The sequence below is a fragment of the Hyperolius riggenbachi genome, chromosome 3 (assembly GCF_040937935.1).
Source record: "Hyperolius riggenbachi isolate aHypRig1 chromosome 3, aHypRig1.pri, whole genome shotgun sequence".
NCBI classification, from domain to species: Eukaryota; Metazoa; Chordata; class Amphibia; order Anura; family Hyperoliidae; genus Hyperolius; species Hyperolius riggenbachi.
Window position 1 is genome coordinate 491,254,690 of NC_090648.1, and position 14,914 is coordinate 491,269,603.

Below are 14,914 nucleotides of genomic sequence, written 5' to 3' on the forward strand. Positions count from 1 at the left end.
CTTGTGTCTGTGTAAAATGCTGGCAGTTTTACATGGACAATTTTTTGTAACTTGTGCGCATTTTCGTGCTTGTGTCAATCAACATAGATTGCCGGCACCTGTACAGTCGTTGCAATTTTATGCGGCAGGAAATCAGTTTTTTTAAACACTTGTAAAAATCATGGACTTGCAAACAAATGAACGCGTCCCCATTGAAAAGCATTGCGTGCGACAACACATTGCGGGTGAACGCATGCGCTTTTTAAGAAGTGTGGCTCAAACCTCAAAAATGTGCTGCAAAATTGTGCAATCGATTTTGCCGCGATTTTTCAAAATAGCAGCGTTTCCGCTTCAGTTTTCATTCAAGTCAACGAGGATGCGTTTCTTAAAACTGCAGCCAGAGTGGATCAGCCCTTACACAGAGATGCTACTTTCACTGGACAAATCATTCTCCTAAACTGTGATCACTGGACACCGTTTCTCACTGCTCCCTCCCCACTGTGCTGCACTGAACCCCAGAACTGCATGTGTGCCACTTCCGGGGATCTGTGGGAGGAGCATTCAACTGCATTCCTCTCTCAGGGATCGGATCTATGCACACATATTCAGGCATATAAACTCCGCCTCCCGGGAGTGCTGAACATGATGTCTGGTCTTGGCTCAGTACAGCATTATTGTATAGCAGCAGAGGTCAACCGGGGAAGCATTGCACACGCTGGGCCGATCCAATTCACTTTTTTACCAAGCTTTCTCTTTGGCAATATTTTAACATCTTATAAAAAAGCCACCAGCAAATAATTTTGACGGTACTTTTTCACTAACTTTTTGATACTTTCTCATTTGCAGAAAAAGTTATTCTAAATGGAATGAACTCCAAAGAGAAAATGTGATTTGAATCGGGTCCACTGTATCTTATGATCTCTGTATGGGGTGAGTGGGGGATTGTTCTCTAAAGCCTGAAAAAACCATGCTAATCCTCCAGCCACCAGAGGGAGCCCAGTATGAGGAGCACAGGACCCATTGTAATAGGCATTAGATATAATTATAGACTAATAGACATTAGGATGGTTGGCAAACATTAGAAATTAAATTGTATATAAAGTGTTTGCAATTAAAGAGTCAAAGAACTGTATCTGGGAAGTATCAGAGCGTGCTGAACGGTTAGTAAATGAAGATGATAGCAGCTGCAGCAACCAGAGGGAGAACCTACCCATAATATATGCAGGATAGTGAAATAAAAAAAATCCCTCTGCAAACTGCAGTCACACAAAAGTTTATGGTGCTGCATAGTTTTGCAACCGAATGACGAGCAATAAGTAATAATGACTTGTATTGTCCATCCCTTGTAAATCACCCCTATTACTCTCAGCACCCCCTGGTGGCTGGAAGATCCAGCCTGTTGGTTTTTCAGATAAAGACACTACCATGACCTTTCAAGTGAGGTTATAGCTAGTCTCTAGTTTTTACAGGAACACAGGCCAGTAAACAATACCTGACGGTGCAATGATGCTTAATTGGATAAGTGAACGTAATACAATAATCCTTCATTAAATGACGAGGGGACCTCAGGAAGCTCTGCCTGCTACTGATTACACACACTTGTCCTTAGCAATAGCCACTATACTGTGCACACTCTGCTGCTACTGTAGATGTGCTCTGCTAATCTGCCAGTTTTCCCTGCATATCTCCCACTGCCTTACTCGCACATGTGCAATCTATAGATCAGGTCTGATCGTTGCTCTCTGTCTGTCTGCAGCTGTGAGTGTGAGGCAGTAGGGGAGAAGAGCAGGATGCAGAGGGCAGCATGGGGGACACTGACTATTTAGCACAGCACAAATACAGGGGCTGTATGTAAACTGTATGCAGGCAGCAAGATATGCTGTTACAGAAAAGAACCAGAAAGGTTGGTGTGTACAGTCATGTCTTACCTCTGGCTCTAGAAGGCCGCTGTACGCCGGGTTGGCTGTGCTTCTCCTTTTCCTCTCGTGACGCTTGCTTTGAATCTCTGTAATGGTGGAAACATAGCTTATATTAGGGTCTTCCATGGCCACGGATGTTGCATTTGCTGGAAGTAAAACATACATTGCTTAGAGAGGAAGTTGCTGCAGCATGAAGTGCGGCTTACAGGGTCTCATATTGGAGACAAGCAGTCTATAGCCGTTACTTGTCACATGTAGATGTTAATGTGGGTGGCTAAGAGGCCCTGTAGTGGCAAACCGCAGTAAATTATTCAGGTTAGCCACTTTTACAATAATTTGTCTGGTTTCAGCATCAGAAACGCATCCTGTATCTGTATCTCAGCGATAACTCCCCCGCTGGCACAGAATTCATAAAGCGGGATTGTCACCATAAAAATATAATTTCAACAGCAACTGGTCTGAGTGTATTAAAGGGGAACTGAAGAGAGAGGTATATGGAGGCTGCCATGTTTATTTCCTTTTAAGCAATACCAGTTGCCTGGCAGCCCTGCTGATCCTCTGCCTCTAATATTATTAGCAATAGCCCCTGAACAAGCATGCAGCAGATCAGGTGTTTCAGACTTTAAAGTCAGATCTGACAAGACTAGCTGCATGCTTGTTTCTGGTGTTATTCAGATACTACTGCAGAGAAACAGACCAGCAGGACAGCCAGGCAACTGGTATTGATTAAAAGGAAATAAATATGGCAGCCTCCGTATACCTCTTACTTCAGTTCCCCTTTAAGTGATAAAGATGCTAATCCTGCATTCAAAACTTTTTCTGCTGTCATGATTTGGAGTTATCACATACTTAAAGAGCACTGGCCCTTTAGTAGTCAGTGCCAAACAGTTGCATGCTGGGGGTTCTTTCTATCTATAATATATTCCTCCTCTTCCCTTTATTTCCCTGCCTAGCTGAAACACGATCCTCTGCTCACTTGTGATTGAAGGAGAAAAGAAAAATAGTAAAGGGCAGAAACTACATCAGGATTAGCCTAAACTGTGAGCAAAAGACATGGTTCCCACCAGGAACAGAATTCTCTTCATTTACTATATAACATTCACTGAAATCAATACGTGGACAGTACAATATTTATTTATTTATTGTATTTATAAAGCGCCACAAATACATTTGTTATGTAAGTAGATCAAGTATTTATCTACTTATATATATGTTTTTTTCCCTGGAATAGTATGGCTGATCCTCCTGCTTTAAACAGTTGAAGCCTCGCCCCCTAACCCCCCTCCCTCCCCCCTTAGGCTGTGGCTGCTAGGGTGGGTGGGGGTGGGCCACAACATCATAGGTGGGGGTAGCCAGAGCTTCAGAAGACTTTGGAAAAGAACCACCACGGCTGCTTTTCCGAGGAGGGGGAGTGGAGTTTCTGCCATTATTGAATTTTTGTAGAGCGGATGAGTTATTAACCCTCCTCCGACCCTCGCAGCATTAAAGGTGCCCATTAACAGTACAATTTTTCATAAGATGTGATCTTTTGACACAATTTTTATGATTGAATTGTGTGGAAAACTGTGTAGTGCATAGCAAAAATCAATGTATAACCATTCTATGGTCGATTGCATCAGAAAATTGAATTGAGCCAAAAGTTGGATTTTACTCCAGTTGTGGGCCAGTTCGGTGGGAGCGCGTGCGGCCGAGCTGCGCATGCACAATTGGTCCCCGGACCGGAGGGGTTTCCGTGGCCAATTGCAGAAGAACCAGGAGGTGGACGGTGTGGGAGCAATAAGCCTGGAGGAGGCTGGTGGAAGTCCCAGGTATGTATATTTTTATCACAGCTGTAGAGGAGTGAACTGAAGTTAACCACTTCAGGAGGAGAGCAATATTCACATATCAGCGCTGCTCCCATTCATTCGCCAATAACTTTATTACTACTGATCACACCTAGATGATCTATATATTGTTTTTTTTTTCAGGACTAATTAGGCTTTTAGTGTGTGAACATTTTGTTTAGTAATTACCATATTTTCTATGCATTTTTAAGGGAAATTAATGTAAAAAATAGAAAAAACACACTATTTCTCCATTTACATCCAATATAGCTTAAAGAGAACCTGAGGTGTGTTTAAAGAATGTTATCTGCATACAGAGGCTGGATCTGCCTATACAGCCCAGCCTCTGTTGCTATCCCAAACCCCACTAAGGTCCCCCTGCACTCTGCAATCCCTCATAAATCACAGCCATGCTGTGAGGCTGTGTTTACATCTGTAGTGTCAGTCTCAGCTGCTCCCCCGCCTCCTGCATAGCTCCGGTCCCTGCCCCCGTCCCTTCCCTCCAATCAGCAGGGAGGGAAGGGATGCAGGCGGGGACTGGAGTTCTGCAGGAGGCGGGGAGAGCAGCAGACTGACACTATAGAGATAAACACAGCCAGCTCTGACAAGCTGTTTGTCAGCAGCGTGGCTGTGACTTATGAGGGATTGCAGAGTGCAGGGGGACCTTAGGGGGGTTTGGGATAGCAACAGAGGCTGGGCTGTATAGGCAGATCCAGCCTCTGTATGCAGATAATATTCTTCAAACCCACCTCGGGTTCTCTTTAAGGCCCAGTTCACACTGCACGCGTTTCCAGCCGCGTTTTGGAAACGCGTGAAGGTGGCCGACACGCACGACATCAGACAGTGCATAGACTGCACTGTCTGATGTTCACACTGCATGCATTCCGGACCTGTGCGGTCCGGGAACGCATGCTGCACGCATTTTTTGCCAAAACGCGTGGCTGTCCCATTCACTTTTCAGTGCTGGGATCAGCCACGCAACGCATACAAACGCGGATGGCGTGCATTCGTACGCGTTGCGCTCCGCGTGCGTGCCCGTCCGCGTTTGTAATGTGAACGCGGCCTTACCATAAACTGTGCTAACGATAAGTTAAACCCACACATTTTATTTACTTATCCATCCTGGTTATTACAACATTTAGATTATGTCCCTAGCATAATGCATGTTAACAATATTGTATTTGGAAATAATGGTGTCTTTTTTCTGTTTTTCATTTTTTGATTTCTCATTGTACACTATCGATGATTATGAGACCTTATTTTAAAAAAATAATAGTAATATACCCTCATGGCATACATATTTAAAAAGCCAAGTTCGTAAGGTAACAATACATGTTTTTCTCTGATATTCTGTCACTTTGTTTTCATTTTACATCCAAGTCTTTTATTTTGCTACAGAATATGCAAAAATTTAATTGCTTTTGATTAAGTTTGTGACTAAAAATAATATATAAGACATGAGCCTCAACCCTAAAACTCTCTAAACGCTATCTACAACCCCCCCCCCCCCCCCCCCCCCCCATGCATATTTTTTTCCCTGCCCCATCTCAAGTTTCCTTTAAAGTAATTTTGGCCGTCTTTTGATGATCCCCAAATCACTGCCTGAGCACCGGTACAGCTGCAATTCATGTTAAGGCCTTTCTTGTCACATGATGCACCCAAATTTACCCGCACCGTTTTGACATATATGCCATGGTATACGCTTAGGCCATACACATACCAGTATTAGGACACTTGAGGCCGCAGCGCCCGTGCATCAAGCATTACCATCAAACACGGAAACACTGAATGTTAATTTCTCCGGCTCTCGTGTCTACAAAGAGCTGCTGGTGTCAGTGGATTGCAGATATGAAAAAAAATCAAACATCAGCAAAAAGCCTTAAATTAGCAGATGCATCAAATACATAACGACTGCCAAAAGAGCCTGACACATGCATATACATTATGCTGATTAAATGGAGCGGGGAGAGCGGCGTGCATCGATGGAGAATAGCTGGATTCCTCGTGTGCCTCTGCATAAGTGGCCTGTATTAGCGGAAGCAGCGACGGGCTGTGAGCGGATCTTCCTGAGGACCTGTCATCATAGGCACAGCTCAGAGATAATTCCAGCCAGGTGAATGTTTTGTGAAGTGCGATGTTTATGGAGAGTGGACTCCGATAATCGTTCCCCAGGTAATAATAGACGATCCGTCGTCACTTAAGACTATGCAGCAGATGAGCTCTGTCAGAATCCATTACAGGTGAAGATCCCATCTGACTTCATCTGATAGATACTGAGAGGACTCCACACTAGAGGGAGAGCAGCAGCACTGATGCTGGGAGCAGGCGGGATTCCTGTGTGCCAAACCCATTCTGTGCGTATATACTACTGCTGAGTAGCATGTACTATGTAGATGGGCGCCATAAGCAGCCTGTTCTGCACTACGGAGAGAGGGAAGGGGGTGAGCAGCCTGTTCTGCACTATGGAGAGGGGAGGTGGTGAGCAGCATGTTCTGCACTATGGAGAGGGGAGGGGTGAGCGGCCTGTTCTGCACTACGGAGAGGGGAGGGGTAAGCAGCCTGTTCTGCACTATGGAGAGGGGAGGGGGTGATCAGCCTGTTCTGCACTATGGAGAGGGGAGGGGGTGAGCAGCCTGTTCTGCACTATGGAGAGGGGAGGGGTAAGCAGCCTGTTCTGCACTATGGAGAGGGGAGGGGGTGAGCAGCCTGTTCTGCACTATGGAGAGGGGAGGGGGTGAGCAGCCTGTTCTGCACTATGGAGAGGGGAGGGGTGAGCGGCCTGTTCTACACTATGGAGAGGGGAGGGGGTGAGCAGCCTGTTATGCACTATGGAGAGGGGAGGGGGTGGACAGCCTGTTCTGCACTAAGGAGAGGGGATAGGAAGGGGGTGAGCGGCAAGTTCTGCACTATGGAGAGGGGAGGGGGTGAGCAGCCTGTTCTGCACTATGGAGAGGGGAGGGGTAAGCAGCCTGTTCTGCACTATGGAGAGGGGAGGGGGTGAGCAGCCTGTTCTGCACTATGGAGAGGGGAGGGGGTGAGCAGCCTGTTCTGCACTATGGAGAGGGGAGGGGTGAGCGGCCTGTTCTACACTATGGAGAGGGGAGGGGGTGAGCAGCCTGTTATGCACTATGGAGAGGGGAGGGGGTGGACAGCCTGTTCTGCACTAAGGAGAGGGGATAGGAGGGGGGTGAGCGGCAAGTTCTGCACTATGGAGAGGGGAGCGGGGTGAGCAGCCTGTTATGCACTATGGAGGGGGGGGGGGGGGGGGGGGTGGCGGCGACTGCAATCCTAAAGTACTTTTGGAACTGCAAAGCTGCGTTGGAACCACCCCCCTAGGGTTCCACTGTTGCAGTGCTATTTCAATCCCTGGCGATCTGAAAGTGATGCTACAGTACCACTAGTGCACCCAAGCCCTGTCTTATCAAAATGCATGCTACAGCGAACACCAACAGACAGAACAATGTATTCATGCCTAGGCAGCATGGAATGTACACGTTGCCAATCCAGCATTACATGGAGCTAGCCTTGTACTCTCCAGCCTTAGTGAACCCCCAGTGAGAGCACAACCTCTATGGGTGATCGCCAGGATGCCAGTGTAGCATTGTCTCTGTGTCAGCCGCTAGATCGGCTGCAGGAATGGGGCGCACACTGACTTCCTCTCACTTCCTGTGAATTTCTTGGCATGCTTTTATCCTGAGTGACATCTGCATGCACCCGCCAAATGAAGACTTTTTACAAGGGTAAGCAGGACACATAAAAGCCGCTTGCTGCAGAAATATCTGCTAAACAAGCAGTTTAGTGATTCAGCCGAGTCAGCGAGAGCTGGGAGAGATTTGTGCAGAAATGAACACATGTGGAGAACGAGGGGCTTCCTCTGCCATCAGGTCAGGGGATTAGGTCACGTGACGCTTTCTGTGCTGTGCTGATAACACAAGTGTGGTGAGTGAGGACTGAACAGCCTGCGGTGACCAGAGAAGCCCATCGGGGGGGATCCCATCTACAGAGCAGGTAGAGATTTGTGTTGGTGCCCTCTGCGGGAACGAGTGATTCCAAAGACAAGCGGACAAGCACGAGTCCCACACTTACACATGTGCAGTATGGCTGCGCCCATCCGAAGACGCTGACCTCCACGGGAGGACAGCAGTGGTAAGAGGTAACGGAGAGAGGACCAGAAGGGTCTATAGGAGCCTTCCCTCTGCATAGGTGAGAATTTGACCTTTGTTTTTACTGTCTGTCCTCTTAGATGACATCATTTGAATTTAGCACAACAGAACGGTGATCATGTGACCAGATTGAAAACAGATCAGTATAAGTACAGGGTGGCTTTATATCAGCTGAAATGTGTTGCAATAAGTCAGGGAAACGTGTCAGGATACAGAAAGATGTTGTCACATGCCTGAACTTAAAGAGCACCTGTAACTGGCCCCCCAAAAAAGGTTAGACACTCACCTCAGTAGAGGGAAGCCCCTGGATGGTTCAGAGGGTTCCCTCATCTTCCTACGCCCCTCCTTTCCTGCGATGACACCCTCTAAATAATGTACGGCATTTGAGTCAAAGCTTGCTCACGGGCACGCTCCCCTCCATGTATGAGCATGGCTGCACTGTGCAGGTGCAAAGCGCGGCCCATGCCAGGGTAGGAGCACAGAGACGTTGTGCACGTTCTTTTCCTCCAAGCACGAGCAGCTCCATGCTACTGCGCAGACATGAACCCACTAGCAGCTGCACAATACATGGAGGGGAGTGAAGCCGCAAAGATGAAGTCACATGACTGTGCAGCAGCAGAGAGGTCTAGGAGGATCTAGAGGTTTCCCTCTACAAAGGTAAGTATCTTTTTTTCATGCAGGTTACAGTGGTGCTTTAAAGAGTACCTGTAACAGCTCATAGCAGAACATAACATTTATTCAGGATACCCATTTTTACATGAATTATCCTTGTATCAGCATCAGAAATGCTGCCTATATATACAGTACTGTATGTAGCTGAACCCCGGTATGTAAGCCCTCCCCTCCCAGTGATGTCACAACCTGGCCCTCCATCTTATTTTACCTCCATATGTGAAAACGTATAGCGCTCAGCAGGACTCACCTTCCAAATGCTCTGTTGTGACGAGGCCTAGCGCTACCATGAAGGCAATTTTCTAAGTAAGAAAGAAGAAGAGACACGTGAGGAAAAAACGTCCTGACAAATGTGAAGCTTAGGTCTTTCCTGAAGAAAACATGGAGAACAGAGATTTAAAAGATGTCCTAAGTGAGAGATCTTCTGAATGTAGTCTTACTCAATGTCTAATCTTAAAGGGAACCTGTAGGGAAAAAACCCAACTTGGGTACATACCTCAATAGAGGACCTCCTCTGCCGGCCCGCTCCATCGCTGTCCCACCGCAAAACTACCAACAAGCCCTTGTAGACGGCTCGCACATGGGCAGTAGCACGGACCCACTAGGGCTTGGCATTTTCAAACAGTGGCCGGCGCTTTGAAACCTCACGGCTGGAGTGGCCTGATGGAGGAAGGCGGGGGCTTCTCTATAGAGGTAAGTATCGTTTTCTATCCTCACAGGTTTACTTTAACCTCCTTAGTGGTAACCACTGGAGTGGCCTGATGGAGGAAGGCGGGGGCTTCTCTATGGAGGTAAGTATCGTTTTCTATCCTCAGAGGTTTACTTTAACCTCCTTAGTGGTAACCACTGGAGTGGCCTGATGGAGGAAGGCGGGGGCTTCTCCATGGAGGTAAGTATCGTTTTCTATCCTCACAGGATTACTTTAACCTCCTTAGTGGCAACCACTGGAGTGGCCTGATGGAGGAAGGCGGGGGCTTCTCCATGGAGGTAAGTATCGTTTTCTATCCTCACAGGATTACTTTAACCTCCTTAGTGGCAACCACTGGAGTGGCCTGATGGAGGAAGGCGGGGGCTTCTCCATGGAGGTAAGTATCGTTTTCTATCCTCACAGGATTACTTTAACCTCCTTAGTGGCAACCACTGGAGTGCCCTGATGGAGGAAGGCGGGGGCTTCTCCATGGAGGTAAGTATCGTTTTCTATCCTCACAGGTTTACTTTAACCTCCTTAGTGGTAACCACAAGCTACACTTGTGGTAGCCGCCGAGAGGTTCATGCAGAGCATTGCACGCAGCGGGCGATTGCACTCACCTCCTGTGCGATCCAGACGCTGGCGGCCATTCCTCTTCCTTTCCTCCGAGGCTCTGTATCCCCCTGGTGGGATCGCTGACCAGGGTCTGACTGGGACACTGGGGGCCCACCAAAGAAATTTGAACCTGGGGCCCACACATCTCATGATTGCGGTGAAAAAAGGGCGTGACCATGCACCGGAAGGTGGGAGTGGTCATGATGTATTATGGACAGGGCCAAATGTACATGATCTTAGCAGCCTTGTAATTTAGAGACACTGCTGCCCAGCAAAACTTTGCATAGAGTCCCCTCCTTCAATATAAAGTAATGTCCTAGTTACCATACATATGACATTGAATAGACTGTGAGCTACTCTGGGGACAGTCAGTGACATGACTATGTACTATGTACAGTGCTGCAGAAGATGTCAGTGCTATATAACTACATAATAATAATAATAATATGGTAGGATAGCTACGCCACTGCTCTCAGCATGAGTGATTACAGCACTGAGAGGAGAATTTTTGTGCTGCAGGCAGCGATTGGAGCTCTGTCAGACAAGGAGGGGGCCCACCAGAGACCTGGAGGTGGGGCCCACCGAGGGAAAAAAACTGTACTACTGTGGCCCAGTCCAACCCTGTCGCTGACTGTTGTCATGACGACAGAGGGCAATCTCACTATAGGGTTACAGCGCCACCCGGAGGCCGGAGAGAGAACTGCAGCGCTGGATCCCAAGGAGGTGTGTAAGGGCAGGGGCTGCTCCAGGCTCTCGCATGGTATGATTTTTTTCTCTCGCTTTTAGGGTCTAAAAGCACATGAAGGAAATTGTACCACTTTTAGACCCTAAAATCAGGAAGGTATCAAACCACCTGGGAGGTCAAGACCCCTTGTACACTTGCCCTGTAAGTGTGCGTTGCGTACCCTGTTTTACCGCAGAGTAGCCCAACAACAATGTAAGGCAATGGGGCCTAGCACACTTACCGAGTCATGCTGGAAGTTTCCGATCGCCCCCTGAGCCCCTGCAAAGTCAACAGCGCGTTACTGTCCGACTTCCGTGGCGACGCATGGAAGTGACGTGAATATAACCGGAAACTCCGGAATCCCGATGATGTACTTCCTGTCCAGCAGGAAGCACGTCATATGGGCGAGGGGCAGCAACAGATGATGAAGGGTGTGATGCGCAATGCATATGACCCTGTCAGCAGGATCATATGAATGACGTTTTATGTGTTGCAATGCGAAGGGGGAGGAGCATTGCACTGCAATGGCCAAGTACAAGACCAGCCTAAAACATACTACAAAGTGTGAATCTGTTCTCAATTTATAGCTGCATTTTCTACCTAATACTTTTGCAGCAATTTAATAATGTTTTACATTTAAGAGAACATTTTCCTGCCTTATAAAAGCATTTCACAGATGTCCTGAGCAGCAGCTGCAGCATAAAGTAATAAAATGAGAAGAATGTCCCGTGAGAAACCTTAAAAAAACTAAAAAGGATTGAGGGCTTCCATGTTTACCACAATATTTTGGAGTACATTCCAGAGATTGTTTTGAGTGAGAATCCCAGGAGATCAGCAGTCACATCCTGTCTGGCAGCAATCATCTGGCCGCAATCACTGAGACAGGTGTTCCTAATGAAGTGCTCAGTGAGTGTAAACACTAAGCACATCAGGGAGTACTCAGTACAATAAAGTGTTACCGATATTCCCGACAGTGAGGAGTCGCACCCCATTCCGTTTGTTATACCTCAGCATTCTCTTCCTTTTTCTTTTTGGTAGCTGGGGGTCCCTGAGACGGCTCTTCACAAATCTTCTTGCTTTCTGTCTTGATCTCTGGCTGGCTCTGAACTTGAGGTTGTATGATGATCACCTGTAAATCAACACGGCTTCAGTGAGATGCAATGAACATGACACACAACTGTCTCAGCACTGCATAAATGATACACCATACATACCCGCGGATATGCTACCCCGTATCTATGCCGACCCCCACTTTTGGCCTAAAAGATAGCCCAAAAGCTATGACCTGCCAATTGCTGGACCCCCCAGTGTGGCAACGCAGCCCCCGTGCTGAGCGCGCATTGGAGCGTGCTGCTGTGTGCAGAGCGTGCTGCTGTGTGCAGAGTGCTGCTGTGTGCAGAGCGTGCTGCTGTGTGCAGAGTGCAATGCAATATGTGTAGCTACCTGTCCTTGCTACAGCTTGCATCCTCTAGAGTCCCGTGCAGCTTATGAACTGGCCACTAGAGCTCTAGGCTTACTGTCATGTGACCGCAGTGAGCCCGGAGCACTGTCACGTGCCCGCAGTGAGCCTGGAGCACCGTCACGTGACTGCAGTGAGCCCGGAGCACTGTCACGTGACCGCAGTGAGCCCGGAGCACTGTCACGTGACCGCAGTGAGCCCGGAGCACTGTCACGTGACCGCAGTGAGCCCGGAGCACTGTCATGTGACCGCAGTGAGCCCGGAGCACTGTCATGTGACCGCAGTGAGCCCGGAGCACTGTCATGTGACCGCAGTGAGCCCGGAGCACTGTCAAGTGACCGCAGTGAGCCCGGAGCACTGTCACGTGACCGCAGTGAGCCCGGAGCACTGTCATGTGACCGCAGTGAGCCCGGAGCACTGTCACGTGACCGCAGTGAGCCCGGAGCACTGTCACGTGACCGCAGTGAGCCTGGAGCACCGTCACGTGACCGCAGTGAGCCCGGAGCACTGTCATGTGACCGCAGTGAGCCCGGCGCACTGTCATGTGACCGCAGTGAGCCCGGCGCACTGTCATGTGACCGCAGTGAGCCCGGAGCACTGTCATGTGACCGCAGTGAGCCCGGAGCACTGTCATGTGACCGCAGTGAGCCCGGAGCACTGTCATGTGACCGCAGTGAGCCCGGAGCACTGTCATGTGACCGCAGTGAGCCCGGCGCACTGTCATGTGACCGCAGTTAGCCCGGCGCACTGTCATGTGACCGCAGTGAGCCCGGCGCACTGTCATGTGACCGCAGTGAGCCCGGCGCACTGTCATGTGACCGCAGTGAGCCCGGAGCACTGTCATGTGACCGCAGTGAGCCTGGAGCAGAAAACTGCTGGTAACACTAGAGAACACAACCAGAGTGAGGCATACTGCAGCACTCTCTGCAGTGCTCTCTGCATATGGGGATATGCACATATTACCCGCGGATGGGCCGCCCCTCCTACTTTACACACAATATTTGGGTGTCAAAGAGTCAGCCTATCCGTGGTGATATATGCTATTTCTGCTTTGTTCTCAGGAGCTGCGGGGAGCCTCCTGCCCCTCCATGGTATAGTACACGTTGCTCAGTTGGAATAAATGTGCCCGTACTTTCACTTGCTAAAATGAAACGTCTACTAGATGTGATCATCAAGCTACGAGCCACTCAGGGGTGGAAACTTTCACAACCAATAACATTTTAAGAGTACCCAAGGCGAGAGGGATATGGGGGCTCCCATATTTATTTCCTATTAAACAATACCAGTTGCCTGGCAGTCTGGTTGATCTCCTGGTATCCGTATTGCCGAGTCACAACCCTGAAACTAGCATGTGCCCAATCCAGTCACTTCAGTCAGAGCACCTGATCTGCATGCTTGTCCTGAAGCCATGGCTAAAAGAAGCAGAGGATCAGAAGGACAGCCAGGCAATCTGCATTGTTTAAAATCAAATGTCAGCCTCCATCTCCCTCTCACCTGGGGTCCCCTTTAAAGTGGACCTGAACTCTTTGCACAGGGCAGAAGGAAAACAGAGAAATGAACCCTGTTTGTATTTAGAGTATTTCACCTTTCCTAACATCCCCTCATCTGTGACTAATCACCAGTGTATTTGGATCCCTCAGCTGCCTGCCTAGGTAGAGCAGCTAATTTGTAAACAAAGGATGTTAACCCTATGTCTGCTTCCATGAAAGCAGGAAGTAGACACTGCAGATTTATTGCAGGAGTTCTGTAAGGTGTAACAAAGAAATGTTTTTCTTTAAAGGTTATCATGTTTCTTATCTTTCAGAGCAGAGAGAAAGTTCAGAGTTCAGGTCCACTTAACGCTTTTCAGGCCCTGCTAGGACAGGGTGAGCCTGTGATTTGCTGCAGGTTCTCTGTGGCTCCTCCTACACTCACCTTGCTGTCGGCACTAATAAGGAGCGGTTGCACCTTGATGCCATCGTTGACCACAGACACTGTGCTGGTGTTGATCGGGCTTGCATTGCTGGGTGACGTGGATATGATGGCGTAGGCCACCCCTGCGCCGCTCAGAGGGGAAGTGATGGTGGGCTCCGAGGAGCTCTGTGATTGGCCATTAGATGCCTGGAGGTGGCTGACGGTGTTGTTGGCGGTCGGGAGGGCTGGGCTGGGGTTTTTAATGCTGACCACGGTGGCCTTCTGAAAGGTGGGCGGCTGCTTGGAAGGCTGGTCTCTGTAGGGGGAGATGGGGAGGCTGTCTGGAATCAGAGTCTTTGGCCTAACCTGCAAACAAAACACCAGAACAAGAAAAAGGATTAGAGCAACGCCTTCATTTTCAATGGATTCAACTATTAGTATATAAAGTGTGCGGGGAAGCAGCGGCATCTCCCATCATGCACCTGCCTGCTCCACCATCTAACGACACATCTCTTAAGGTTCATACACACGTCCAACAAAAATGCACGGACAACGCAACGGCATGCATGCAAGCGGAGCGACAGACTGCACAATATGGCTGCATTCCAAACTAGGACAAGTCGTTCAAACCACTTGCACATCCGTGACCAGCTGCACGATATCATCCCAACAGTTGTGTGAGTCGATCCGCCTGCTGGACCAGGCAAACCGCCTGTTATCAGTTCTTCGTCTAGTCATTTATCATGCGTTCACATGCCCAACTACCGTCCAACAAACCAAGTTTGGATGATAGTTGGGCATAAAAGTTGCAGGTGTGTACGAGCCTTTACATGACCGACTCTATAGTCCAATCCAATGGTAGGTGGAGAAGAAACCAGGTCCATTAGACATTATCAATTGTTCCTAGAGTAAAGAGGCCCTGTAGCGACATATAGTAGAATGCAGTAAAGAGGCCCTGTAGCGACATGTAGTAGAATGC

The 14,914-nt window shown here is 48.6% G+C and overlaps 1 protein-coding gene across 4 annotated transcripts in view; it reads right to left on the minus strand.

The window, feature by feature from the left end:
• PHF21B (PHD finger protein 21B) overlaps nucleotides 1–14,914 on the minus strand; it is a 553,372-nt gene that overhangs the window by 416,346 nt on the left and 122,112 nt on the right. For all 4 annotated transcript variants that reach the window (XM_068278191.1, XM_068278194.1, XM_068278195.1 and 1 more), the window contains exons 4-7: nucleotides 13,957–14,301; nucleotides 11,590–11,712; nucleotides 8,807–8,858; nucleotides 1,908–1,984 (exon numbers count right to left, since the gene is read on the minus strand). In XM_068278191.1, coding sequence (XP_068134292.1) covers nucleotides 1,908–1,984; nucleotides 8,807–8,858; nucleotides 11,590–11,712; nucleotides 13,957–14,301 — 597 coding nt within the window. The remainder of the gene's footprint in view (nucleotides 1–1,907; nucleotides 1,985–8,806; nucleotides 8,859–11,589; nucleotides 11,713–13,956; nucleotides 14,302–14,914) is intronic.